At 39.7% G+C, this 27,419-nt stretch overlaps 1 protein-coding gene across 5 annotated transcripts in view; it reads right to left on the reverse strand.

Moving 5' to 3' along the window:
- ITPR2 (inositol 1,4,5-trisphosphate receptor type 2) overlaps positions 1 to 27,419 on the reverse strand; it is a 519,932-nt gene that overhangs the window by 26,700 nt on the left and 465,813 nt on the right. For all 5 annotated transcript variants that reach the window (XM_024256738.3, XM_054527007.2, XM_054527008.2 and 2 more), the window contains one exon: positions 25,146 to 25,306. In XM_024256738.3, the coding sequence (XP_024112506.2) occupies positions 25,146 to 25,306 (161 nt within the window). The remainder of the gene's footprint in view (positions 1 to 25,145; positions 25,307 to 27,419) is intronic.

Here is a 27,419-nt window from a genome sequence, read left to right on the forward strand (position 1 = left end):
TAAGCACCAGCAGAACATTTTAGAAAACATCTTTCCACCATTCCCTGGGTCACATGCATCTGAGGGCCACTCAGATTTTTCTCTTAGTGCCTAGCCCACAAGCCCAGCAAGTGCTCAAATATGTGGAGGTAGATGCATACATGCAAGAATACGGATAGACTTTTACTGTCTATCTCTTCCTCACTGCAACTTTCAGTTAGTCACTGATTACTGATAATCATATTTTTCTTATGACTCTCAAATCAGATCCCTTTTCTCTAATACAGTACTGCTGGGACTCCTTTAACATCATCCTCATAAACTGCTCTTCTGCTCAAACACCACCATTTTCTAACCTATCAAATCTAACATTCTTGGTCTCTTGCAATAATAACATTAGAGCCCAACCATTATCGAGTTACCCAAACTATTCATAGGTATTTTCTCTCCTATCTAGCACCTTCACACTCCCTCATCACCTCTTCCTAGTGCAGCTGAAAGAATGCATAACTGGGGTATAAAAGATGGGGAACCTACTGATGGGTGATCTTGGGCAAGTCTTATTTTATTCTCTCATGAACCCTATGAAAGGCAGCCCCAATGCTCCCCAAGACACAGGAAGGAAAACTAAGCTACACAGTTATGGCAGCATCACGAGTCATGTAGATCAGGGTCCCCAAACCCTGGGCCATGGACCAGTACCAGTCCGTGGCCTGTTAGGAACTGGGCTGCATAGCAGGAAGTGAGTGGTGGGTGAGTGAGTGAAGCTTCATCTGTATTTACCCCATCGCTTGCATTACCGCTTGAGCTCCACCTCCTGTCACAGCAACGGTGGTATTAGATTCTCATAGAAGTGTGAACCTCCTATTGTGATCTGTGCATTTGAGGGATCTAGGTTATATGCTCCTTTTAAGAATCTAATGCCTGCTGATCTGTCACTGTCTCCCATCACCCCCAGATGGGACTGTCTGGTTGCAGGAAAATAAGCACATGGCTCCCACTGATTGTTCATTATAGTGAGTTGTATAATTATTTCATTATATGCTACAATGTAATAACAAATAAAGTGTGCACAATAAATGTAATGCACTTGAATCATCCCCAAACCATTCCCACCTCCACCCCCTCACCCCCGACCCCAGTGCCTGGAAAAATTGTCTTCCATGAAACTGGTCACTGGTGCCAAAAAGGCTGGGGACTGCTGATCTAGATAATGAGAAAGCAAAACTAGAATACAGATTTTTGATTTCCAGGCTCTAAGACTTTCTCTCCAGATCACAATGCACTGATACCATTTTCGTGATCCGATCTTAGAAAAGGTGGGGCTTAAAACCTAGATGATGGGTTGATAGGTGCAGCAAACCACCATGGCACATATGTACCTATGTAACAAATCTGCACATTCAGCACGTTTCCCAGAACTTAAAAAAAAAAAAAAAAAAAAGTCCTACAAATTGCACTAAGTATGGAGATACCTCTGAAATGCTTGAAGTTAGGTCTAAAATCCCAACTCATGATAAAGGAAATGAAAAGTATATAATGACACCTTTATGTATAAAATGTCTTCTAAAACAAAGAAAGACCCAACTGTTAATTAATTAATGGAATTTACAAATCTAAAGGCAACACTGGCAATAAGGAAGACTGCACTGAGCTTGGAACAAATGGGGTGGAATGAGGCCGAACTAGCTTATGTGTCTGGCACTCTCCTGTGGATATTTGGCTAGGCTCTGCCTGTTCCTCATAGAAGATAAAATGAAAGTCGTAATAATAACAACATACTAGAATAAAAAAAAATGGTGGGTCAGATGCCGTCATCTTTACATTTAAGATTTTACTTTATTTAACAGTGAATCCTCCTGTCCTCGGGATTTTCCCTCCTCTGCTTTATTTTTCTCTGTAGCACCCATCACCATCAGGCAGACTATATTATTTATCAATCGTATTGATGGCTTGTGTGTTAGAATGTAAACATCATGAAGGTAGGGATTTTTATCTGTTTTGTTCACTGCCATTCTGGGATATGGGCCTAAAATAATTCCTGGCACAAAATAAGTGCTTTATACATAGTATAAATGAATAAATGAATGAACATTTACAATAACCCTAAGGTAGACACTAGTCAGTGTTTCCCAAGGTCACAGAGCTGGTAAGTGGGAAAGCCAGGACTCACATGCAGGATTCAAGCAAGCCCTTGTCTAAACTCTAGTCTCCAGCTGGACGCAGCAATGAGGTTACATCTGTTTATCTCGGTCTGGTCAACTATTCAAATCACAAAACCAACTAACTCCCTTTGCTCCCAACCTCTGCTCATTCAGCAACCAACCTTCTCATTATAATCTGGCGTCTCAGGGAAAAATACACTGACCAGCCATCATGTGTGTCTGTCCTGCTTGAAAATCAATTTATCTTGTTAAATCAATGCATAGGTATTCCGATTTATCCACATTTCTGTCTTTTGATTCTGGTCAGTGTGTTCCTACCCCCAATTTGTTCTGTGTACCCTGACGGCATCTAGGATGAGTCTGTAAAGGTTAGTGCTGGGCCTGGACCTTTGTCCCCTAAGAGAGAGACTGTCTGGAGTACTGTCCTGAGAGACCATCTGGTGATCTTCAGGTCGGCCTCCCCATGTGGTAACCCAATATCACTGCGTTCTATTTTAAGCAAAGCAGTATTCTGACTACAGTTATCTGGTATAATCGGGGAATAATGATAATGAACATGAATTGCGAAGCGAGACTCATTGGTATCACACTGGCCCAGGTGGAATACAGAAGGGAGTCATAGTTTTATTTTGGGTTTACTAGCAAGGTTAAACTGGAAACTCTAGGCAAGTCAGACAGTTTTCATGCCTGAACACAGAGGACCTAAGGAAAGGAAAAGGAACAGTGTCACTACAAAGAATGAAAATGTAATTTGAAGCTTAGTGATTCCTGAAACCTAGGTACCTAACAATATTTTTAACGTAAGAGTAGGGCATTGTATATTTCCCAAACATTCTAGGATTCAAGAAATGGCTCCTGCAACTTTAATTACATGACTTTTTTTTTTTTTTTTTTTTTTTTTCCTGAAACTGTATTTTTTTCTCCTTGGCGTACTGTATCCCCAGACTCACGACACAGGAGTTCAGAAGTAACAGATCAGAATTTTCACTAAGTACACATGACACCATAGAAATGTTAAATTGTTCATGCTTGTTTACCATTATATAAGTAAGTTTACCATTTTAAATCCTGAAATAAATTTGCTCATCTGTGCATTTATTCTAGAACTTAGGAAGTAGGAAAGAGAAGGTGTTTTCTTTGGAAAATAAACTGTGGATAATATTTGCATACTAGCTAAAGGAATAATGTTTTAATTAAAAGGCAAATCTATCACTTAAGGAGTTTAAATAGAATGCTTGTTTAAAACAATTCTATCTGACTAAGACAATGTCAATGAAGAGGGCAGCCAGAGTGTTCAAACACAAAAGCCAATGAGCGTGCAAAGGAAAAGTCTTACACAAACACTGATCCCACAGCTGCTGCCTGCTTAGAAACCATTTCTTTTTGAATATTATTTATTATAGTATTATTCCTGCACATTGTCAAATTTACCATGAAAACTATAAATTATTTTAAACTAGAAAATAAAAATAACACGTAGAATATCTTTTAAAAAGCCACCAGAAGAGAAATCTATTTTAAAGTAATTACCAGTTTAACATCTTCTGCTTGCTGACAGGTTTTCAGTGATTATACAACAAATATTCTTATTTTCCTACATCGGTTGGTTTTTTCATGAAACAGTGTAGCCTGCTTTCCTTGTTCTCTTTGCAAACTTTAAAGACATTGCCCATGTGATGTGGAAAATGTTGTTTCTGCTAGCTTAATGGCTAATTATAGCAACAGGAGGGACAAATAAGAAAATCCAACTAAATGACAAATAAGTAATGAAAGGCTATGTGAACTTTCACTACAATTTCATGCCCTGTGCAACTGTTCTTTTACAAAACCTTTGCCAACAATTCTTTCTGCTAATTTTAGTTTGATGTGTTGATGTGTATAGTTATCTGTTTTCCAGAAAGTAGCTTCAGATTGTGTTTATATTTTTTAGGGATGTCTTTACCAAGAATCACCCAACTGTGGTCCTATTTCTCCTCTATCTTCAAAATAAAATACATTTTCCTTTTGTTGAAATAACTCAAATACAATCTACCAAGTTCTTCGCCACTGTTGTTTTATGATTTCTTTTAGGATGGGAAGACTAAAGAGAATGCAAGTTTTAAAGAGAATACTCCTCTTCCTGTTGTAAACCCCTGTATACCTCTGCCACAGGAGGGAAGGACCCCCTTGATCTGGGAGGGTGTACTTTAAGCAAATGTTCCCTTTTGAGAAACAGCAATAAAAGCAACCTGTAGAGCAGTCACTTCTCAAAAGGATGCCTATTTGGTAGTTCCAAAACCATAAGAAAAGAAAAGTCATTTTTCCCTTTCTGCTAGTTTTGGAAGAATACATTTTTCTGGTTCTCTAAAAACGTTAAGACTTCCTTTCCACGGTGAAGAGAAGAGAGCAGGAGTTGATTACTTGGTCCTACAAAAAATCCTCCAGATGCCATTAGAACTGGGATCGATTAAAAACGACAGTTAACTGAGGGCTTTAAGGATTATTCAAAACCTCAACTTCTCCCAAATTCTCAAGAAGAATACTTGATCTATATAATACCTGAATATAATTCTTGATCTATTGAATTCTACAGAGTGAATTCAATAGTATTCAATTCAATGTAGTGGCTCCCATTATATGTTGATTGGAAACACCCAATTTATAACCTTAGATATATACTTTTATCTCTGAAGGGCCTTTGAGAAAATTGTATAAAGTACTGTGCCAAAGATTGTTGTTGGAAATATTGAAAGACTTTATGATGTAAAAAAATACATCAATGTCATTTAAATTGAACAAAATGGCTCCTTACTTTTCCATGTACATTTTAACTATATTTCAACAAGCTTGTTCAATAAATACTGCATGAAACAAGCATTTTGCACCTTGTCCCATTGATGCAATTTGCCAACCTGATTGATTTCTTTCTCCATGACTCACCTGCATTCCACATACCCTATATTTTTTCCTTTATTAAAGATGATATAATCTTAGCTTCTATCATTTTCACATCCACCAAACTACTGAGGAAAAAAAACCAGAGATGCAAGATGAAGATAGTAAAGCAGGTTTGCAATCAAATATAAAAATCTGACAAAAACCTTTAATGCAGAAAGGGAAAGTAAATAAACAATGAAGTTATATGAAGAGAAGTAATCTGGCAATAGAGCCAAACTAATACACAAACTTGGAACAAATAAGAATGAGGAGTAGGAACAAATTATTTATTCTGGGAAGACTTTCTGTGTTATTACGATTTGAAAAGATCAAATAATTTGCATGGGTTGCCAGATAGAGAAATTGTATTCATGTGTGTTAGCCCATGTTTCTACCACTGTTTGTTTCGAGTTCTTCTAACACAGTGCACTATATTTCACTAATGATATCAACAAATTTCTAGTCCTTCTTAAATAGTACTTCATTAGAGAAAGAGATGGCTGACATGGGTTGTTGACTAAATCCAACTCGAGCCTTGACTACATTTTCTTTGTGATTTTCCCCTGCAGACCAGAGCTGGCAACCTAATCATAGCCAACTGAACCACGCTCTTCTGATTATGTTCTGCAAAGTAGTTTATTTGACATTACAAGACTCTTTGGGGACTATTTAAATGAGCAGAACCTTATAATAAAGAAGAGAGCCCACTGCTTTTCTTCGAGCTTGGTATATGATTTCCCTATCATTCTCTGGCTTCCAAGTTTGTCCAGACTTGTGGTTTTAATTACAACACCACAAAATATCAGCACTCAAAGAGTCTTTGGATAGATTTAATTCAACATCCTTGTTTTTCAAAAAAGGAAGCAAGAAGCAGTAACTTGGCCAAACTCTTTTATATTTCTTAGTTTCTAATCTAGTCTTGTATATCTAAAAGGTCTATCTTAGATCTGTTGGATCCCTTAATCACAGGTTCCATTGAATATGTGTAGATTGAAGAATTATAGGTATTGGGAGAGAGTATATTCCTTTTTATAAAAGGTCTCTGAACACAGTTTTAAATGTAAAGGTAGATAATATTACTACATTTTCTTTTTTTAAAGAGACAAAATAAGGCTCAGAGAGGTTAAGCAAATTCCCCAAGGTCACACAGCGAGTAAGTAGCCAAGCTGGCATGTGAACTGAGACAGTCTAATACCTGTGCTTTCAGCTGCCATACATTTTTACTCTAGCTATCACCTGCATTATTAAGAATCTAGGCTAAGTCACTAAAGATATATCATTACTTATTTCTTGTTCATTCATTTGTTTATTCAGTCATTTATTCATTCAGCAAATATTTACTAAGCACCCACTATGTGCCAGCCACTGCTCTAAGTCCTGATAATACAACAATGAAAAAAACAAAGTTGTTGCCCTAATGCAGGTTACATTCAAATGAGGGAGACATACAATAAAAAACAAATATGCAACATGATGTCAGATTATGATAACTGTTTTGGGGAAATGAAAAATCAGGGTAAGAGGATAAAGAATGACATAGTGGGGAGAGGGGACCTCTTTAGAAAAGGTGACCAGAGAAAGTCTCTCTGAGTTGATGACATTTAAGCAGAGATGTGCAGGATGTAAAGGAACAAGTAGAGTACTGCAGGCTGAAAGAAGAACATTTGCAAAGGCCCTCAGGTAGAAACAAGCTTGGCATATTATGGAAACAGCAAAGTCCACGTAGCTGGAGCCTATGAATGGGAGGAAAGGGCAGAGCACAGCAGGTGCCAGAGCTTGTAGGACTGGACAAGAAGGTTCGGGTTTATTCTATGTAGAGTAGAAAGCCAGTGGAAGGTTTGGAGCAGGGGGTGGGTGACATATTCTGATTTACATTTTAAATTTTTTTCACTTTTTTCTTTGAGGCATAGTCAGTAGAGGGGCAAGTATGGAAGAAAAAAGACCAGTTTAGTGGCACCTGTCATGGTCTAGGTGACAGTTGAAAGTTATCTGAATTAGAATGATAGAAGTTTTAGAAAGTAGTGGATTAATATCCGTTTTATTAAATAAGGTGGAAGAGATATTTTGATGGAATGAATGTACATCGTGTATAAGAGGGATAGAGGAATGAGAAGGGCTAACTTTCAGTTAAGATTTAAAATTTCTTTCCAATTAAGTGCTTAAATTAAAAAGCAACAAATGAATGTGCAGAAAAATGCAGTACACCTGATGTATAATAAAGAATTATACTAGTTTTATCCCTGATTCTTGGGAGGGAGATTCTAAAACCCCTGGAGTTTCCCAAGTGACAGAAGTTTCTGTGTTATTCATGAGCCCTTGCATCACATCTGAGTTTAGGCTAAGAGATGGGATGACTCAGCAGGAGGGAGGCTGGTCACCAGAAAGACCAACTGCATGATTAGACAGATTTGAGTCAGCCCGGCTCTGGAGAGGACAAGGGGGCTGAGACTGAGCTCAATTATATGGCAGATGATTAGGTCAGTCATGCCTACGTAATGAAACCCCTGTGAAAACTCTGGACATCGAAGCTCAGTGGAGCTTCCCAGTTGGTAAACACATCACTGTACCAGAAGGGTGATGTACCCAGATTCCACAGAGACAGGGCACAGAAGTCCTGCGTTCAAAACCCACTCAGATCTTGCCCCATGTGTCTCTTCATTTGGTTGTTGCTGATCTGTGTCCTTTATAATAAAACTTAATGGCAAGTACTGTGCTCCTGTGAATTCTGAGAGTCATTCTAGTGAATTATCAAACTGAAGGCATGATGGTAACCCCTGAATTTGTACCTATTTGGTCCAAAGTATGAGTGGCCTGGGGTCACCCAAAAAGCATTTGGCGTATGAAGTAAGGGCATCTTTTTGAGGACTATGCCCTGGAACTTGTGTGGTCTGTGCTGACTCTGGGTGGTTAGCCTGGGAATTATACTGCAGTTATGTTACCAGTTTGTGTCAGGATAGCATTACAGGTCATTGTCACTGCATAAGATGGGATGGACCTGGGGAGAAATTTTTATCCACAGCCAGGTCCTAATGGGAGGGGAGTGTTTTAGTTTCACTGCCACTCTCTCCTAAACAATGAGCAAATCCATGTGACTATTACATGATAAAATGGACTTACCTGCTAAAATCTCTTACCATTTTCTTTTGGGTTATTTTCCCCCATGTGGAATTTTCACTAAAATATAACTAGCTCCACTAACAGTTTCAAATAAATCAGTCTCTGTTACTACTAGTTGGCAAACACGAATTTATTTTTGTTGTTGTTGTTGTTTGTTGTTTGTTTGTTTGTTTTGATGGAGTCTTGCTCTGTTGCCCAGGCTGAAGTGCAGTGGTGTGATCTTGGCTCACTGCAACCTCTGCCTCCCAGGTTCAAGTGATTCTCCTGCCTCAGCCTCCCCAGTAGCTGGGATTACAGGCGCCTGCCACCACCACTGGCTAATTTTTGCGTTTTTAGTAGAGACAGCGTTTCACCATGTTAGCTAAGCTGGTCTCGAACTCCTGACCTCGTGATCCGCCCGCCTCGGCCTCCCAATCACACTGGGATTACAGGTGTGAGCCACTGCGCCCGGACAAACACGAGTCTTATGTATGATTTCCAAAACTCCCATCTTCAATTTCATTCTGTTTTCTCTCCTGAAACATCCCAGTTTGGTTGTCTCCAGGGACCAGGATATCATTGTCCTCTGGATGGCCCATTGACACCATACATGGAATGAGCTGGCAACCAAAATCAGTGTCCCTGAATGTTTGAGGAGAGAGGATAAAAACTGGTATTTCAGTCATTAAAAGTATTCTTCAAGTCACCCAAACTCAAAACCTTAGTCTTCTTTTTCCCTTTCTCCTAAATACTCTGTCAGCAAACAGTTTTCTTTCCAATTTTAGTATATGTGCTGCCGAAGCGAGCACAACAGTTTTCTTAAGTTCTCTTTCACCTAAAATCAGGAAGTCAGAAAACCGGTGCTAGAAAGGACCTTAGAGATCAATTATTTCATTCATTTACTCAATAAATATTTATTCAGACCCTTTGGGTTTCAGAAATAGTTCTAGGTACTGGGGAAACAGTTACCAAGACATCAAGAGTCCAGTTCACAAGGAAACAAAGACAGTGAAAAACAGGTAACAACTCCACAGGCAAGTAATTTGAGATAGTGGTAAATGCTTTGGATAGACTATGACAAAGTGCTCTTATAGAGGGCCTGAGGTCTTTAGGTGGATTGGCCACAAAAGGAAGATTTTATTTTCTGAAGATAAGCATTCCAGGTGAAGGGAACAGCAGAAGCCAAGGTTGGCAGAATTGAAAGCCTCATAAAGAAGACCAGGAAGGCTGAGCCTAGTGAGAGAGGCAGGTACAGGGTTGCGTGTGCAGGAACCGAGCCCTCTTGGTTTATGGATTGTCACTCTTGGTCAAATCTTCTTTCCACCACACCCATCCCTTCCTATTGCCAGTTCCTCCTATCACATTTTTCATCAGTGTGATGGTCACTGATTTTCCTTCTGCCAGACTCTTGCCCCTTCATGAAATCCTGCTGTAGACTCTTTGATTATCAACTTCCTTAAAATAGGATTTTTTAAAAAATCACATAATTCCTCTACATAAAAGTCGTCAACGCCTCTCCTGTGTTTGAAGGATCAAACAGGAACTCCTTACCCTGAGAATTAATTCCTGTTACCCTTTAATCCAGGTAGGTTCACCTACTCTCTGAGCTTCACTTACTCAGATCTGCCTATTTCCTTTACACACAAGGTCCTCTTCCCATGCTAGAGGACAGCTCCTCATCTTAGCTCATCAAATATTGCTGCCTGTTATTAACTCATGTTTATGACCATATATTATTATTTCTCATTAGGCCCAGGATTCCTGAAGCAGGAAATTTATTCATCCTTTATTTGTGCTCTCCTGCAGGATCTTATCCATTGCCCTAGATCATGGTAGGCACTAAGCAAAAGTTGTTGAATAAATAATAATTTATTGAGCCCCGAAATGCTATTCTAACACTCATACATATTTTACAGTTTAATTTAAAATGTACTGTCTGTTAGATGATGCAAAAACATTAAATTGTTTAATCCTTAGGAAACCCTAAATGTAAGGGATGTTTACGCATTTTACAGATGAAGAAACTGAGGCATAGGGAGGTTAAAGGCCTGCCCAAGGCTTCCAAAGTCCCTGAGTCTGTCTAAACCACCACACCGCACTGTGTCTAACGCACAACAGCACCCCTTCCATTAACGCTCTTTCTACAATCTAGACTCCTATTTCATTCTTATTCTTGGGCACAAGTGAGTTATACATCAGAAAATAAAGTGAGGCAACTGTGATATTCTCAAGTAAGAATAACTTTTATCACCCTAATAAAATGAGTTATCTTATCATGTATCTGTTGGCAGTATGTCTTTGTCTTCTAAATTGGCATTTTCAAACTGGGTTTAGTGCTTCCAAATGGTACTGGGTCCTAAGCCTGGGAAACAGAAATTCTCACAGGCCCTTCAGCACAGGGGTAGCCTGAGACAGTGGAAATTCCTCGCCCCTCCCACCGCCCCCCCCACCCCAGCCAGAATCACCATTTAATTTTCTCTCAGAGTGTCTGGCTCCATGTCTTCAAAGAAAATTCATTGTCTGTCCATAATCAGTGTTGTCCTACTGAAAAGGCCGCAGCACAAGGGTGTAATCATGTGGACTGCATAACATCAGGACTTAACAGCCAGACAACAGCCAGGGAAATCCACATATGATCCCCCCATTGTATTTCCAAGGAATACAATGGAAATAGTCAAATCTGGACCACTCTAAAACTCCTGCCCCAGTTGCTTCTGGTTTGTAAGATAAAATAAACATTAATATACCCACAACTTCATGTAAAGAAATATTTTAAATATTTTAGAGTTATCAGAATTTTAGAACCAGGACAGAAGAGATAATGGAAGTCACTTAGATTCTCATTATGAATGAAGAATCCACATCTGTGGCAATCAAGTCTCTTCTCAAAGTCATAGGCCTACCTAGTGCATCCGGGACCCAGGGCCTTTATATCACAACCTGTTGCCAAGAGAGTCAAAAGAAATCCCTGAGTAATTACCTCTTTGAAAAGTTACAGGTACCTTTGCAAATAAACCACTTCTGAATTTGGCCATTTTTGAATTTCAGGTTCTGGTGAACTGGTGCTTTTTATGTCATTTGTATTTGGAATGCTTATCAATAATCTCACACAATGGCAAAAACACTCAAAATCTTTCTTAAGAGTTAACAATCACAGTAGAACACCAATTCAGAAGGAAACTTGGAGGGCCGGAATATTATTTCTCCAAGTACTAACCAGGCCCAACTCTGCTTAGCTTCTGAGATCAGAGGAGATCGGGTGCATTCAGAGTGGTATGGACACAGACCAGAATATTATTTCTAAAGCAAAAAATATGTGCTTTATATTGGAACTTTTTCAAATGTTGGAAAAAATGAAAAAGCTGATTACATGTGTGAAAAATGCCTCAAGTTCTTCACTTGAAGGAGCCCAAAATGTATTCTTTGGAAAGTGAAATAAACATCCTTTGTTGCTTTCATGATATAACCTAGAAGCAGGTAGAGCTTGCCCCTAGCCTCCCAGGGTAAGGATAGAAGTAAACTAGATGACATTTCTTCTTATGTAATTTGGGTTCTGACTCAGAATTAGCTCCTACCACTCCCATTCACAGTATGTCTGTCCCCCTGTCCTCTCTGGGGCACTCCAGATGGTGTCATACCACACCTCTTTGTGGTAAGATCTGTCTTAAAATCACTTGTAAACTCAAATGGATTTAATGGTTCCAGCAACGCAAATATTTATGGAAGCTCCCAACTTTTGGTTAGACAAAGGAACAAATGCCAAATGGGTTTGTGTCAGACAACAATATAGGAAGCCCCTCTGCCGGACCTTCGCTTGATGGTAATACTCACTATTTAGCTATGTAAAACCTGTGGTGACTTGTCTAGGATCTGCCTTCAGCTCTAAACAGGTAACTGTGCAACAGGCCATGGGTGTCTTTATCTCCTCTGCGTCCCTTTCCAGATGTGGGCGCAGTGTCTAGGACATTATAGGTGTTATGTATTTATTGAACATATGGAAGTTGACCTTTGCCTAACCTATAAAAGAAACACTATGTAGAATCAGTGAAGACTTTGAACATTGAATGGTTTAAGAATGTTTTGAATCCACAAAATAGTATTTAAAGTTAGCCATATTATTTATTTAGCCAAATATTTTAAGTAGATGTGGGAGATCAAACATTTGTTGAACAGTAACTGTGAGCCAGACACCATGTTAGGTGCTAGGATAGATGTGATTGTGTTTAATCCACACAGGAATCCTAGTAAAGGGGAGTATTATCCCCACCTACAGAGGAGGAAACAGACTCAGAGAGCTGCGGTAACTTACCTCAGATGCTATTATTTCCAAAACATCTTGATCTCTAAATCCCATCAAAGTAGCTGACTCCACTAACCTGATATTAAATGACTAATCTCTGAAATCCAAGTGCTGAATCACTTTTGTAAAATTCAGCAATTATTTTTCAGAAATTCCCTTAGATAAAATTAGTCCCAAATCCTATGGACATGCGGTTGCCTGATAACCTTATCTAAAACAAGAGTAGTATTTCAGCTTAATTGCCATCTTAACTAATTACTTACAATATGGCATGGGCTATGCTAGCCTATTAAAAACCATTAGACAGAATTCGTGTGGCTTTACAGTATATAGTTCTTATTCCCACAACTTACATTTTGATGGCATCTGTTACTCCCTGGAAGAAAGCCAGAGTTTCTAAGTAAAATGTATCAGTCCTAACAATGTGGACATTATTATTCCAGAAAGCCAACTGAGAATTGAACAAGATCTTACCGTAATGACTAGAACTGGGAAACAAGAATTTTCTTCGGCACAGCAGGAGGAAATCTTTTTATTAAGGTTATGAGAATCAGAGAAGTGAACATCCCTTCATAAGTCTGAAATAAATGACTTAGGATGGGTTATCATTTCAAAAAAGCTTCTACATACTGAACATGTCCAGGTTGCTTTGCTCTAAACATTTGGGTTTGCAGCATAATTTCATACTAAAATGTAATCAATGTCAGATCACATGATATCCACAAACTGACCACACCACCTCTAGGTTCACTGGCTAATGAAAAGTCAACATCCTCTTTCAGAGCCCCATTATGAAAACTGTTTTTCTCCTGGTTCTACTTTTTGATGAGTAAAATCTGAGTAGTAGACTTTTGACATTATTATCATCATTATTATTAAATAACAGGGATAGGTCTGTGCTATTCCAAGTCTGAGGGCATGCTTTTTCTGAATTTCTCAGTCTATATAGTTTCCTTTGCATAGCCTTATCTAAATCTGTGATTTCAGCTATCAAGTACACTCCAGCAAATTACAAATCTTTGTGATCATTTAAGAAATCTTTATTGGTCTCTAATATATACTAGGCACTTTTCTATTCTCCTGGGATGCCCTAGTGCATAAAATAAAATCTGGCAGTACTTTGGAAGGCCAAGGTGGGCAGATCCCTTGAGCTCAGGAGCTCAAGACCAGCCTGGGCAACATGGAAAAACCCCGCCTCAACTAAAAATAGAAAAATCAGCTAGGCATGGTGGCATGTGCCTGTAGTCCCAGCTACTTGGGGGCACTGAGGCAGGAGGATCACCTGAGCCTTGGGAGGCCGAGGCTGCAGTGAGCCAGGATCATGCCTGAGCAACAGGGTGAGACCCTGTCTCAAAAAAGACACTAAAATCTTATCCTTGTGGTAGTTAACCTTTTTTTTGGTAGATTGTCCATTTTAGATTTCTCATCTGAATTACAGACCCATATACTCCGTTTCTTATTAGAATTCTTAATTTCTAACTTACAATTGTGGAGGTATCATCTAAAATATCTCGAAAATGAAAATGCCTTGAAAATGTCCAAGCCCACATATGCACTTAGGCACTATAAGCCAAACTGAGATGATCACCTCTCCTCAACTTATTCCTGTGGAACCCTTTCCCTCTCCCCAGTGCTCAACCCTCCCTCCCCTGACTCTCTGAGGTCAGGGACCTAAACAGCCTTCCCCTTACCTTCATTAAAACTTCTACCTTAATTTTTTCATAGCCATCATTTCTTTCCAATTTCCAGTGGCATTTCCTTAGTACCAGATCTCATTATTGTTGCTGGGTAATAAAATCTTTCTACCTGTTTATTTTTTTTTCTTCCAGGATGGCCCCCTTGAATCTATTTCGTATACTGCTATAGAGCACGCTTTCTAAAATGTAAATCTGCTCCTGTCTCTTTGGTTTAATATCTCTGCAGGGCTTCCCTTAACTTTCAGGATAAAGTAAATCAATTCTTTCTTTCTTTCTCTTTCTTTCTTTCTTTCTCTTTCTTTCTTTCCTTTCTTTCTCTTTCTCTCTCTCTCTTTCTTTTTTTTTTTTTTTTGACTAAGTCTCACTTGGTCACGCAGGCCTGAGTACAGTGGCTGCAACCTCCACCTCCTGGTCTCAGGCGATCCTCCTGCCTCAGCCTCCTTAGTAGCTGGGACTACAGGAGTGTGCCACCACGCCCAGATAATTTTTGTATTTTTAATAGAGACAGGGTTTCACCATGTTGATCAGGTTGGTCTCCAACTCCTGACCTCAGGTGATCCACCTGTCCCGGCCTCCCAAAGTGCCGGGATTACAGGCGTGAGCCACCATGTCCGGCCCAGGATAAAGTAAAAATTTGTAAGCACACAAGGCCCTTTGCAACCTGGCTCCTGGTTACTACTTTAGCCTCCTGCCCTCCCAAATGTCCTCACTGTTTTTCCAGACATACCTATCTGCTCCCTCTACGTGTTCCATCTTCATTTACCCCATCAGCCTCAAGCATCCAGACATGACCTCCATGAAGCCTCCCTTCCCAGGCCCTAGGCTCTGGCAGACTCCACTGCTGCCGTGTGTTATCATCGCTCCTTTATCTATTTCCTTTATTTTACCAAAGCTTCCCAAGGGAAGTTAGAGAATCTGCCTCAACTCTGCATCTCTAAACCAAGCCTAGCACCTGGAACACAATAACACTCAATCTGCATTTGTTGAATAAACACATCTTTAAAAAATAAAAAATGATTCATTGTCCTGCATTTTCAAGGCATTTTAGATCACACCTCCACGAATGCAGCTTAGAGATTAAAAATTCTAACTCCTAAAAATATTGGAGAAACAGAAACAGCTTTCTTCCTTCTAAAGGATGTCTTTTGGCTTTTGGTTTTGAGGTTTTCCCTACCTGTTCTCCAATACTTGATTTACATATATTTAGCCTTAGTCAAATTTTACCTGATTATTCACTAGAAGAAGGCATAGCTAAAGGTAAAATCATAGACACTGGTCCCAGGAAAATCTGGATTTGCATCCTGGTTCAAGTACTTATTTACAGAGCACCTGGGATGACTAACATTTTTCTGAGCCTCAATTCACATAAAATGGGTATAAATAAGATAACACGCAAAGCTGCTAACACATATCATATACTTAATTCATTTCCTTTCTTGTTATCATACTTTTCTTTTAAGATACACACTTTGCCTGGAACATATTCCCCTCCATCCTTCTATCAAAATCCTCCTCATTTTTAGCTCGACTCTCCTCAAAATCTTCTCGGTGAAACTGTCATTAGTGCCTTCGGCCAGAAAGAACCTGTCCTCTGTGCTCCAGTGGCTCTATATCTTATTTATTTTGTTCAGCAAATTTATGCTGAGTGCCTACTATGTGCTGGGCATTAATTTAGGTGCTGGGAATACAGAAGAGAACAAAGCAGAAGTGTAAATGCCTTAATGGGGTGCATATGGTAATGATGAAGAATAAACATTCCAATAAATATAAAAACAATTTAAGGTCAGATCAATATAAATACTAAAGGAAATAAAGGGTGGTGGGCTAGGAAGTAATGGGAATGGGGATGTCAGGGAAGGCACAGACATGCAAAGAGCCAGAGGACTATGACCGCAAGCAGAAGGCACAGGTGGGCCAAGGCTCCCATCAGGGAAAACCGTGGCATTTTTGAGAAAAGAAGGGCCGATGTGGCTGGACTGTTGTTGGCTAAGGGACATGGGATGAAATGAGACTGGTAATATAGAATGGGGCCAGACTATATAAGCAGTCTGTGAAGGATTCTGGATTTTAATCTAAGTGCCATGGACAGGTTTTAAGCAGGGGTGCAGTGGTGTGATCTGACTTAAGGTTTCTCTGGCTGCTGAATGTCTGTACCAGAGTTTGTTCTGATTTGCACAGTCATTTCTGGTGAATAAAGCTGTCCTTCTAGTTATAGTGTGGTCCTGGGAGGGCAGTGATATTTTATTCTTATTCTTATCAGTGCCTCATGCAGAGTTCTCCTCAGTAAATACTCGTCAAATTAAATTGAAACATCCTGCAGCCTCTTTTTCTTTCTCGCCTGCAATTGTAATAATTGTAATTGTAATACTTCTAATCTTTGTAGGAAGTATGCAGTTGCCAACCAGCTCTGAACGAGTTCTTTTTTTTTTTCCTATTTGAATTCCTCTCAGGCCTTCCTGCCATTGTAAGATTGTCATCTGACTTCCTGTCTCCTAGCCAGGTCTACTCCCTGACCTGTGGACTGAATTTTTATAGTCCTTCTGTAAAGTGCCATGTGCGCTGCTGAGAGGGTTGGGTACAGCTGGCCTTGCTTGTTCCCAAAGGAATCACAACTTCTAGCTTTACACATTGTATGGGATCGAATACTAATAGACATTTATTGACCACTTGCATGCACCTGGCACATTATGGGCATGGCATCCGTTTGTGCAAGCTGTGCCACTATGGGCAAGCTACCAATCCTCTCGAAGCCTCAGTTTCCTCATGTGTACAATGGGCATAATAAGAACAATAGGATCTGCCTCCTGGAGTTGTCACGAGGCTTTAAAAGAGATCATGCATGTAAAGCACTTAGCATAGCACAGGCACTTACTTACCTAATGTCAGCTGGATAAGTAGTCAACACTTACCCATGTCAGTTATATTAGCAGTAGTGTTGTTAGTGCCATGATTAGTGGCTATTATCCATAGTCAATACTTATCCATATCAGTTATATTAGTTGTAGTGTTGTTAGTGGCATGATTTTATTGAATCCTCATAGCAGCTCTGCAAAAAAAGTGCAGTTATACCCAGTACCAATATTTAGCTGGTATGCAAAGATATGGCTGTACAGCAATATCTCCTGGATTGTCAAGTAAGCCCCTCTCATAAGCCCTCCAAATACACTCTCCCCCTATACCCCTGCAGATTTATCTGCCCTAGTCTGCCCCTGGGATCCCCACCACGCCTCCTCTGCATGATCTAACAACTGAAAGGTTAATGCCTGGTATAGCCAGCGGCCTCCAGAGTCCTAGCTCACTTCAGTTGGCTTCTATTTTGAGTTCTAACTGGCCCATTATACATATTTTATCAATGGGTACATTGAAGTACAGAGGAAATAAGTAAAGTCACTAATCTTGTAAATGGAAATCCTAAGAAATCAAACTTCAGATTCATATGCTCAGGTTTATTCCTTCGCATGGAACTTCTCCTTAAACACTGATTAGAAAAGCTAACAAAAGCCACTTGTGTTCTGTAACTCTGTGGCCAATCACCCGAACACTAGCAGATCTACAGTTTCTGATCAATTCAGGAAGTAACCTAGAACATCTCAGGTTCAGTGTCTTACCTGCCTTCCCTCGTTCTTATTCTCCATGGCAATTCCACCCATGAAAATCATTTAAACACTAGTTGGTCCAAATCCTTTTATCCTCACTTCCAGCACCAAAGTCTAACAACCTAAGCACTGGACCAGAATCCTTAAGATGAAGAAGACAGCATTCAGCCATGCTGTTAAGTACCTACTACTTCCGTCTCTGTTTCACAAACTAATAAGAGGAATAGAAAGATGTTAACATCTGTGCAAAAATGAGGTAATTCATGGATCTCACACATGAATACTAAAGAGAAAATGAGAATAACATAGGGGACAGATCCCACAGTGACAATAAAAATCCAGAGAGGGGCATTTTAAAAGATCCTCTTAAATTACAGACACATGTCTGGACTTAAAATGTGGGAAGTGAGGGTGGTATCTCCTTGAATGCTCAAATTTACTTTTTAATTGTGCATTCTGAGCTGCAAAGACCCCCTTGGCTTTCCTTGAAATGTAAACATTTAAAATTAAGTTCTGAAGTCTTTAAAATAGTGTTTAGTTAAAGATTAAGCAGTTACATAATTGGCTTAATGAGATCCAATTACAAAATTAGGGTAAATTAGAAGTAATAGAACAGAACATATAATTTCATAATTATGACACATAACAATAATGCAGAAATTAAGTTGGCCAGTGGTGCTAAAGCAGGAGGGGTGCATAGAAATCTTAGAAGACTCGATGGCTTTCATGAGCCCAAACATCTCCCCTCCACCAGTTACTGCTCAAAAATATGTTTTAACTAAACAAGACTGATTTTGATTTCCAGACTCAGAAAACAACATTTGGGAAATTGCTAGTTCTTTCCTCTTCTTATGTGGCTAAAGTACTGGGTGACTAGATGGGTAGATTTATTTCCTATCTCATTAAAAGAATGACCTTTTTTTTTTAAGGTCTTAACAGATAGATCATGGCAAGGAAGAATTCATTCTTAAGGGTGAGTTATGCTGAAAACCCCACCAGCGTGCATCCCCACCCCTCTGCTAGGAGAGCAGGGGAAGGCCTACTCCTGTGGGAGAGAGAGGCTGGGTTGGAGAGACACGATGAGAGAGGCCACAGACGGATTAAAGTGCCTACAGCCTCATCTTTCAAATCAGCCCTCCGATTTGGGTCAAGGGACATAACCCTTCCTTGCTGTATCTTTATCCTTCAGTTTTCAAAAGAAGGGACAGATAGCATTTGACTAATGAGAAATTTGTGTTGCAATGTCTCACATCTATCTTGGTATATCTTTCTGTAAATTATGTCCAACTCCCAGAGGGCTAAAAAGAAACCATTCATTTATCAATTCACCTATTATTTTATTTATTCATTCAATAAATGTTTTGAGTTTCGTGGGAGAAGAAGCAATTTCCTATTTATCTTTATACAGCAAATCTTTAGCACAGGTGCTAGCATACAGAGACATTCAATGTTTAGTGAATTGCTGTTAATACATATTACAGATATCACCTGCCCTGGTATTGTGCATAACAAAGATTTTCTCTATACCTGATTATGGCTTTCAAGAAACTTATATTTTGGTTACGACAGACAATTATTATGTTAACAAAAATATGAGTTAAATTGTCTTCATCGACACTGCTGCAATGTCAGGGTGCAGTTGTCAATCAAGAGAAAAATAAATAGAAGAGTTTGCAACTGTGATGCAGTAAAAGGAAGAAATGGTTCCCGAAAATCCATGGCCATGACATGGGGAGGGTGGCCAGCCAGGTCTCACTAGCAGCCCAGTGCCGTCAGAATACTTGTGGAGGCAGCAGCTCTCCAGACACGCATGCCACCTGCTCTTATACAGACCTCTGGTTTGGATCCTGCTATTTTTCAAATTAAGTAGTAAATATCCGTTAATATACCTCAGCAAATGAACACTGGTAATCTGAAAATGACCTCAAAATGTTAGAGAAACATCTAAAAGTCTTGGGTATTTTTTCTAATGATGTCTATTTTTGTTTGTTCCTCCTCAGTCATCATCCTTTGCTTAATGGGAGAAGTAAAGGGGCTTAGTGATGCTCAAAGGCCATTATCAGTACGGGATGGAGGATTTATCCTTTCATACCTTTTCCTCTAGTTTTCTAAATTTTCTTTTATTATTTTTACTTTCCTGGATGGTCCCCCCTCTTCCCTTCTTACTTTCTGTTCCCAGTAAACACTAGCTCAAAATATCATTTATTTTATCAAACATGAGGGTTTACTTGACAAGAAAATACATCCCCAAAATACCTTGATCTACTCACATTTCCCTGATCAATATCCCAGAAGACGTTCCATGTTAATTCAAATAATCAAACAGTGGCTATTTAAATAGCTTGGTTTAGAATTTGAAGGCAAGGCTGGGTGCTGTGGCTCATGCCTGTAATCCCAGCACTTTGGGAGGTCGAAGCAGGTGGATCACCTGAGGTCAGGAGTTTGAGACCAGCCTGGCCAATGTGATGAAACCCCGTCTTCACTAAAAATACAAAAATTAGCAAGGTGTGGTGGTGCATGACTGTAGTCCCAGCTACTTGGGAGGCTAAGGCAGGAGGATCTCTTGAACCTGGGAGGCAGAGGCTACAGTGCGCCAAGATTGTGCCACTGCACTCCAGCCTGAGCAAAAGAGCAAGAATTTGTCACACACACACACACAAAAAGAATTTGAAGGTAGAGGTAAGAAAGTTTTAAGTTTTGATTAATATTTCAGACCCCTGATCCTATTATTGGATGGATACAAAGACACAAATGTGTTTCCTGCTATTCTAACCCTTAGAATCAATGTATTACTTAATTTACAATGTATGTTTGATATAGTATGGATATCGGTTCCCTCCAAATTTCATATTAAAATGTCATCAATAGATACAATATTCTCTATTATCTGAATTTTACAAATGAAGAAACTGAGGTGCTATGGCTTGGATATGGTTTGTCTCCTCCAAACCTCGTGTTGAAATTTGATCTCTGGTGTTGGAGGTGGGGCTTAGTGGGAGGCTTTTGGGTCATGGGGGCAGATCTTTTATGAATGGTTTGGTACCCTCCCTACAGTAAGGAGTGATTTCTCACTCTATTAGTTCACTCTAGACTTAGTTGTTAAAGACTTCCCTCCCCTCTCTCTCGTTCTCTCTCTTGCATGACACACCTACTCCCACTTCACCTTCTGCCATGAGTGAAAGCTTCCTGAGGCCTCACCAGAAGCTGAGCAGATGCCAGTTCCATGTTTGTACAGCCTGCAGAACTGTGAGCCAAATAAACCTCTTTTCTTTGTAAATTGCCCAGCCTTAGGTATTCCTTTACAGCAATGCAAAACAGATTAACACAGTGCTTTAATAGATATTAGTATAAATATTCCTTACTGACATGGTAACAAAGTTGAAGCATTGGAGGTGAAAAAATATACAGAGGGAGGAACATTCCCAGAACTTATTCTATGTTTTTTTTTTTTGAGATGGAGTCTCGCTCTGTCGCCCAGGCTGGAGTGCAGTGGCACGATCTCGGCTCACTACAAGCTCCACCTCCCGGGTTCACACCATTCTCCTGCCTCAGCCTCCCGAGTACCTGGGATTACATGTGCCCCCCACCATGCCTGGCTAATTTTTTTTTTTTTTTGGTATTTTTAATAGAGATGGGGTTTCACCGCATTAGCCAGGATGGTCTCGACCTCCTGACCTCGTGATCCGCCCACCTCAGTCTCCCAAAGTGCTGGGATTACAGGCGTGAGCCACCACGCCCAGCCTCTATTCTTGTTTTTCCCATTTCTCCAAAAGGTAGGAGGCATTTTCTAAGGGTCCCAAGGTACAAATCAGATTTACATAAACAGTGTAGCAGGATTCAGATGAGTTGTTTTGTGAACTAATATGAGGAAGGACTTTTCACATTTTCCTTTGCATAAATCCATGAAAGTAAAAGCAACATCAATTATAAAGAATTTGAAACTTCTTCCAAAGCCCTATTGATAAGCACCTAAATCAACTTGTTAAGTGAACTTATTTTTAAAGAACAAAAATAAGAGTGGCAGAAAATGTCTGGAAGGTTTCCTACCAAAGTAGGAAGTAGAGAAAAGAAAAGAGAAAAGAAAGTAGAGAAAAGAAAAGGAGTAGAGAAAGAAAAGAGAAAGAACAGTCTTTGAACTGAATTGTAGATGTGCTTCAACTTTCCACATGCTACAAAATCTTCTCTCTCTCTAGGAGGATGGTCAGAAGGCCATCATCTCCACAGAACTTGGAGTAACAGATTTTCTGAAATGGGTTTTTCAGCTACAGATTTTTAGATGTTTTCCAAAAAGGCTATTTCCATAAGTAACCTTCCATGCAAATAACTTTTCATTTCCATCAGACCTAAGTTAATATCACTCTTCCTTCTCCTGGCCATTACAATTCAGGAATGGAGCTTGTTCTCTTGGATGTGCACTGCTTGGATGAAAATGAAACGTTTCATGTTGGAATAAGCTGGTGAGCTCTTCTCCCTCTTGTCATGGCTCTGGAGAAAGCTCTGACAGAAGAGGCTGGGCAGAAACATGGATAAGCACTTGGATACTTAGAAATTCAAGTACAAGTGCCTGGTAAAATGCTGCTTTTAATGTTAAGGCCAGAGATGGGTCAACATTTTCACAGCAGTCTTCTCTTAAGGTAAAAAAGTCACCTGGTGATTTCTAGGTCATCAAATCCAAAGGCTTTGACCTGTTTCTTCTTTCTGGCCTCTTTGCAGCAATTGATGCTGTTGGACTCTGACACTGAAATCCTCAACTCTTGGCTTTAGATATACTCCTGTTCCTGGCTCTCCTTATGCCTTCTTTATTGTCTCCTTTCTTGCTTCTTTACTTGTCTTTCTTCTTTTTCCTGAATGGGGGATCCCCTGGGTCTGGGTTCTGTCTCAAGTTTTCTCTTCTGTCTTTACACTCTTTCCCTTTCCCCACCATTCTCTAATCTGACGGCTTCCATGGTCATTCTATGTGAACTGTCACAGTGAGAACTGTCACTTACAGAGAGAGTCTCTGCACTCTATGAGGCACTTTCTACACATCATCTCACTGAGTGCACAACCCTCCTGTGGGCAATGCAGCAGTTCCTCCATTTAGATGGGGAGGCAGAGGCTCAGGCAGGTTTCAAGACTCATCCATGAAATCCAAGACCACCCAGCAGATAAGTGACAGAGCAACGGTTTGATACTCCTGGCTCCAAGGCTCAAGCTGTTACTCCAACACTGCTCCTCCTACCCGTGACTCCTGGCCTCCAGTCTCACCTCAAAATCAACAAGAATTCTTCTCTGACCAGCTTCTCTCCCTAACAAAGATACCTTCTGAAATGACCCACTGCCTTTCTCCCAATGACCAGGCACACACTGGCTGGCATCTCAGGCTCATCTTGCTCTCTTCGACTTCCCCTGCTCCTCACATATCCTCACCCCTAATCTCATCTGCTGCCAAATTCCATCTTTAACTTCCTCTTTCTCCTCTCCAAACCAGCCTGCACACTGCTGCCTGCCTTTTTGCCTAGTCACATTATTCCCTTAGTTATAACCTTTAGAGGTTTCCCCTTGTTGATGAAATAACATCCAAATGCCTACCTTTTTTATTCAAAGTTCCAATCTACATTTCCTGTCAGATCTCTCAGAGTTTCCCTATAAGTGGACCATGTGCCAGTGAAACTGGGCAACTCACGATCCCCTGAGTGTCCAAGTGTCTCATGTTTATGCTTTTATTCAGGCTACTCCCTCTTATAGACAGACATTCCCCATCTACAGAAATTCTCCTCTCTCGGGGATATTGCCACCCCACCCCCCATCAATTCCTTTCACCTGCTCTCATTGGATGCCACTCTCCATCTTGAAGCCTTCACAGGTTTTCATTTGGATTTCTCTTGCAGAACCTGGCATATTCTACTTTGGGTTTGTTATTCCCCCCTTCCTCTTACTAAGCTCTATGTTCCTTGGGCAGATGGGAAATATATCATACTCTTTAGTGTATAGTATACCCAAACATCTATTCATCCAAGGCATATAACAGGAGTCTAATAAATGTATATTGATGAAACTTACTCAAACTTTGATAAAAGACAGCGATGTGAGGTCCCATTTTAAATATAATGTTTTACATGTTTTTACCCTCAGCAGCAGAAACAAAATGTTTTTCACAAATGAGATCAAGAAAGTATAAATGACAACCATGAATATACATCCTTAAAATGATTACCTTTTTCCTCTGATTTAAAAGGAGGAGGAGGCAGAAAGGCAAAAGTGGAGAAGACAAACAATGTTAGGTTCTGTCCATTGTCAAATGAAGAATGCAGAGAAAACAACTTAGAGTAGAATGCAAGTCACTAATAACAAAGCATGAAAATGCTGAAATATAAAAATCCAATTTACATGTAGCTCTCTTGTGACACATAAATATTGGCAGGTAAGGTAAACTATGACTATATGAACTTATAATTATTAATATGTTATCCTCCAAAATGTTCTTTGGTTGCTCCCTAACTACAGTCTCTTCCTAAGTAGATGATAAGTTTGCTGACACTTCAGCATTGGTGCAAACATTGGTGTTTATTAAGTGTTTTCCTTAGGACCAAGCAGCAAGGAGGATCGTGAGTCATCTAAGGCCTCTTTCTCAAACGGTGAACACAATTTTCTTAGATTTTTTTTTTGGGGGGTGGGGAGAATATCCAATTTATAGCTATATTTAATTATAAAAATGCAAACGTTTATATCAGATGTAACGATACTCACTAAATGTGTATACGTATACACTGAAGTTGTAACTTTAATTTCCCTTTCGGGCCAATTTGTTTTAATTTTCTATGAGACAGAAGAAACTTCAAATCATGTCCTAATCTTGCTGAGGAGTTATAAGCAACTAGATGTGGCAGGATCAGTGCAAATTCATCAGCAACACTGGTAAATCAATCCGAAGTACATGTTGATGGAAAATCAGTGCTCTCCCATTAGGACTGAACATCATACTATCCCCAAACACAATTCAATTTCTTAAACTCTTGATTTTTGAAATTCAAGGGATTCCTTAAGGTATGAATCTTCTGTTCATATTTAACAATGGGAAAGTTCCAGATTTCAGGAAGTGGGACATCAGCAATGATAAAAGGTATGATGTCAGAAGGTGGTGAACATCACTGAGATGGTGCTAGTCATTGCAAAGAGAATCCAGGAAATATCATCTGTGCACTGGAGACTCAAATTTGGTTTGAATAACCAAGGATTCTACTGGGAACCAATGACTTAGTCAGTGTAGATGTTCTTCAGTGATTGACAGGCCTATTTAAATGTTAACAAAAAATGATTGCTACAATCTTCATATTTTGGGAGGATGGTAGGGCAGAGAAGATGAAAGCCTAAAAGATACAATACAGTCACAAATTAAAACCTTCTGGTCACTCACCACAATCATTTGAGCCACGTAACTTTCAGGTCCAGTGTATTCTGTTGGGTCTTTAACTTTCACCAGGACTATGAAGTACAAATAATGCCACATATTGTGTTCTGACTTAATGTGCTCCTCAAATGAAACTGTTTTGTTATCAAACTTGTCTCTCTCAAGTCCTGCAAAACACAGGCAACACAATATATGTAATTCGTCATTTAATCAGTACTCGCTTCTTAGCATAAAAACAAAACATAATAATTATTGTGAAAAAAATGCTTTCAGTAAGAGTGTGCCAATTTAAAATGTTATAATTAAAAACAACACAGTACACAAGACCTCCAGAAAAGAGGCCATCGTTTATAGATTTTTTCCCAACTAACATTTATTTTTCCCCATGGATCCTTGGAAATGCACAGTCCTATAATAGATGAAAAAGTTGCAGATAATTTTAAATACAGCCATATCAAAATTTTCAAATGAAATTGTACCACAAGTCTGAGAAAAAGAGGTAACAATGATCATGCAAGAAAAGGTATGCTTGCTAATCAGGACAGAAAAAAAAAAAAACAAAAACGTCATTTTACCCAGAAACTTGGATTAAAAGAGGGAAAGAATTGAGACAGTCATCTGTTCAAAACCACTTGGAATCAGTGAAAGGAACACAAAGGAGATGGCCGTCCACACGCTGAGGACAGCAAGGGCTCACACCATGCCAGCCCTCTAGGGTACCGTGTTCCAGGCATTTTGGGCAGGGGGTGATCTGTTCCATTTCCAGGGCACATTTTCAAGCCTTTGGAAGTACAGTAAAGAAAAGCATCTAGATAATAAAATTCTTTTCTCTCAACATTAGAGAATAGATAAAAATAAATGAATAGAGATGAAGAAAAACATCTATGGAAACATGAATTCGAGTGCCAAGTGAAGTGGGATGTTGGGATTCAGTTAGGTTTTTACAGCTCAGATACTGAAGAAGAAACCAGGAAACTGAAATCCAACCCTGGCTATTCTTTCTCTAAGCATTTTTTGTAAGTTCACTCAGGGATATAGAAGACCCTTTTATTTATTTATTTTTTTGAGACAGAGTCTCACTCTTTTCCCAGGCTGGAGTGCAGTGGCTCAATGCAGACTCAACCTCCCAGGTTCAACTGATCCTCCCACCTCAGCCTCCTAAGTACCTGGGACTACACGCATGCACCACCATGCCCGGCTAGTTTTTGTATCTTTCTTTTTTTTTTTTTTTCTGTAGAGATAGAGCTTCACAATGTTGCCCAGCCTGAAGACCTTTTTTAAATAATAAGATATAAAGCACAATAAGTAAAAAAATCTGTCCCCAAGGAAGGGGTGACTTTTTACTTACATTATTGGATATCTGTATGGAAAATACCATAAAATTCTGCTGGCTGATGGCTAGGCCTCATCTTATTTGACCTATAATCAGCTCAGCATGCCCAAATAAACTACAATTCTCTTCCCTAAACCTGCTTCACCCACAGTCCTCCCCTTTTATTCGATGGCAGCTCTGTTCTAGTTGTTCAAGCCAAAAGCCTAGATGTCATTCTTGAATCCTCTCTGCCTCTCACACAGCACATCCAATCCATGTTGAAATGCTTTTGGCTCTACCTTCAAAATATATCCAGAATCTGACCACTTCTCACCTGCTCTGCTGCTACACTCTGGTCTGGGCCATTGTCATCCCTCATGTGGATTACTGCAATAGACTCCCAGGCCTCCTTGTTTCCATCTTTACTCTCCATAGCCCATTCTCAACACAGCAGCCAGAGCAATCCTTTAAAAACTTAAGAGAAATGGTGTCTCTCTTCTGTTGTAAACCCAACAATGGCTCCCCCACCTCCTCAAGATAAGGGTCAAAGTCCTTACAAGGACCTACAAGTAGAGTTGCTAGAAAAGCTACAGCATGGTCAGTTATGTTTGAATTTCAGATAAACAATAAATAATTCTTTAGTATGAGTCCCATGCAATATGTATTTGCTAAATCCTATGTGACTTGGCCTCACAGCCACACTAACCTTACTTCTTACTATTCTCTCCATTGCTACCTCCCATGCAACCACACTGGCCTCTGCTTTTTTTTTGGAACACAGGGCCTTTGGACTTCAGGACCTTTGGAATGGTTGTTTCCTCTGGTTACAAAACTCTTCTCACTGACATCTCTTTAACTCATTCACCTTCAAGTTTTTGCTGAAATCTCACCATCTCAATGTGGTTTAACCTGATCACCCTGTTTAAAAATACAACCCTTCTGCTGACCTTCTTGATCACCTTTTCCCT

Source organism: Pongo abelii, chromosome 10 (assembly GCF_028885655.2).
Source record: "Pongo abelii isolate AG06213 chromosome 10, NHGRI_mPonAbe1-v2.0_pri, whole genome shotgun sequence".
Classification (NCBI taxonomy): domain Eukaryota; kingdom Metazoa; phylum Chordata; class Mammalia; order Primates; family Hominidae; genus Pongo; species Pongo abelii.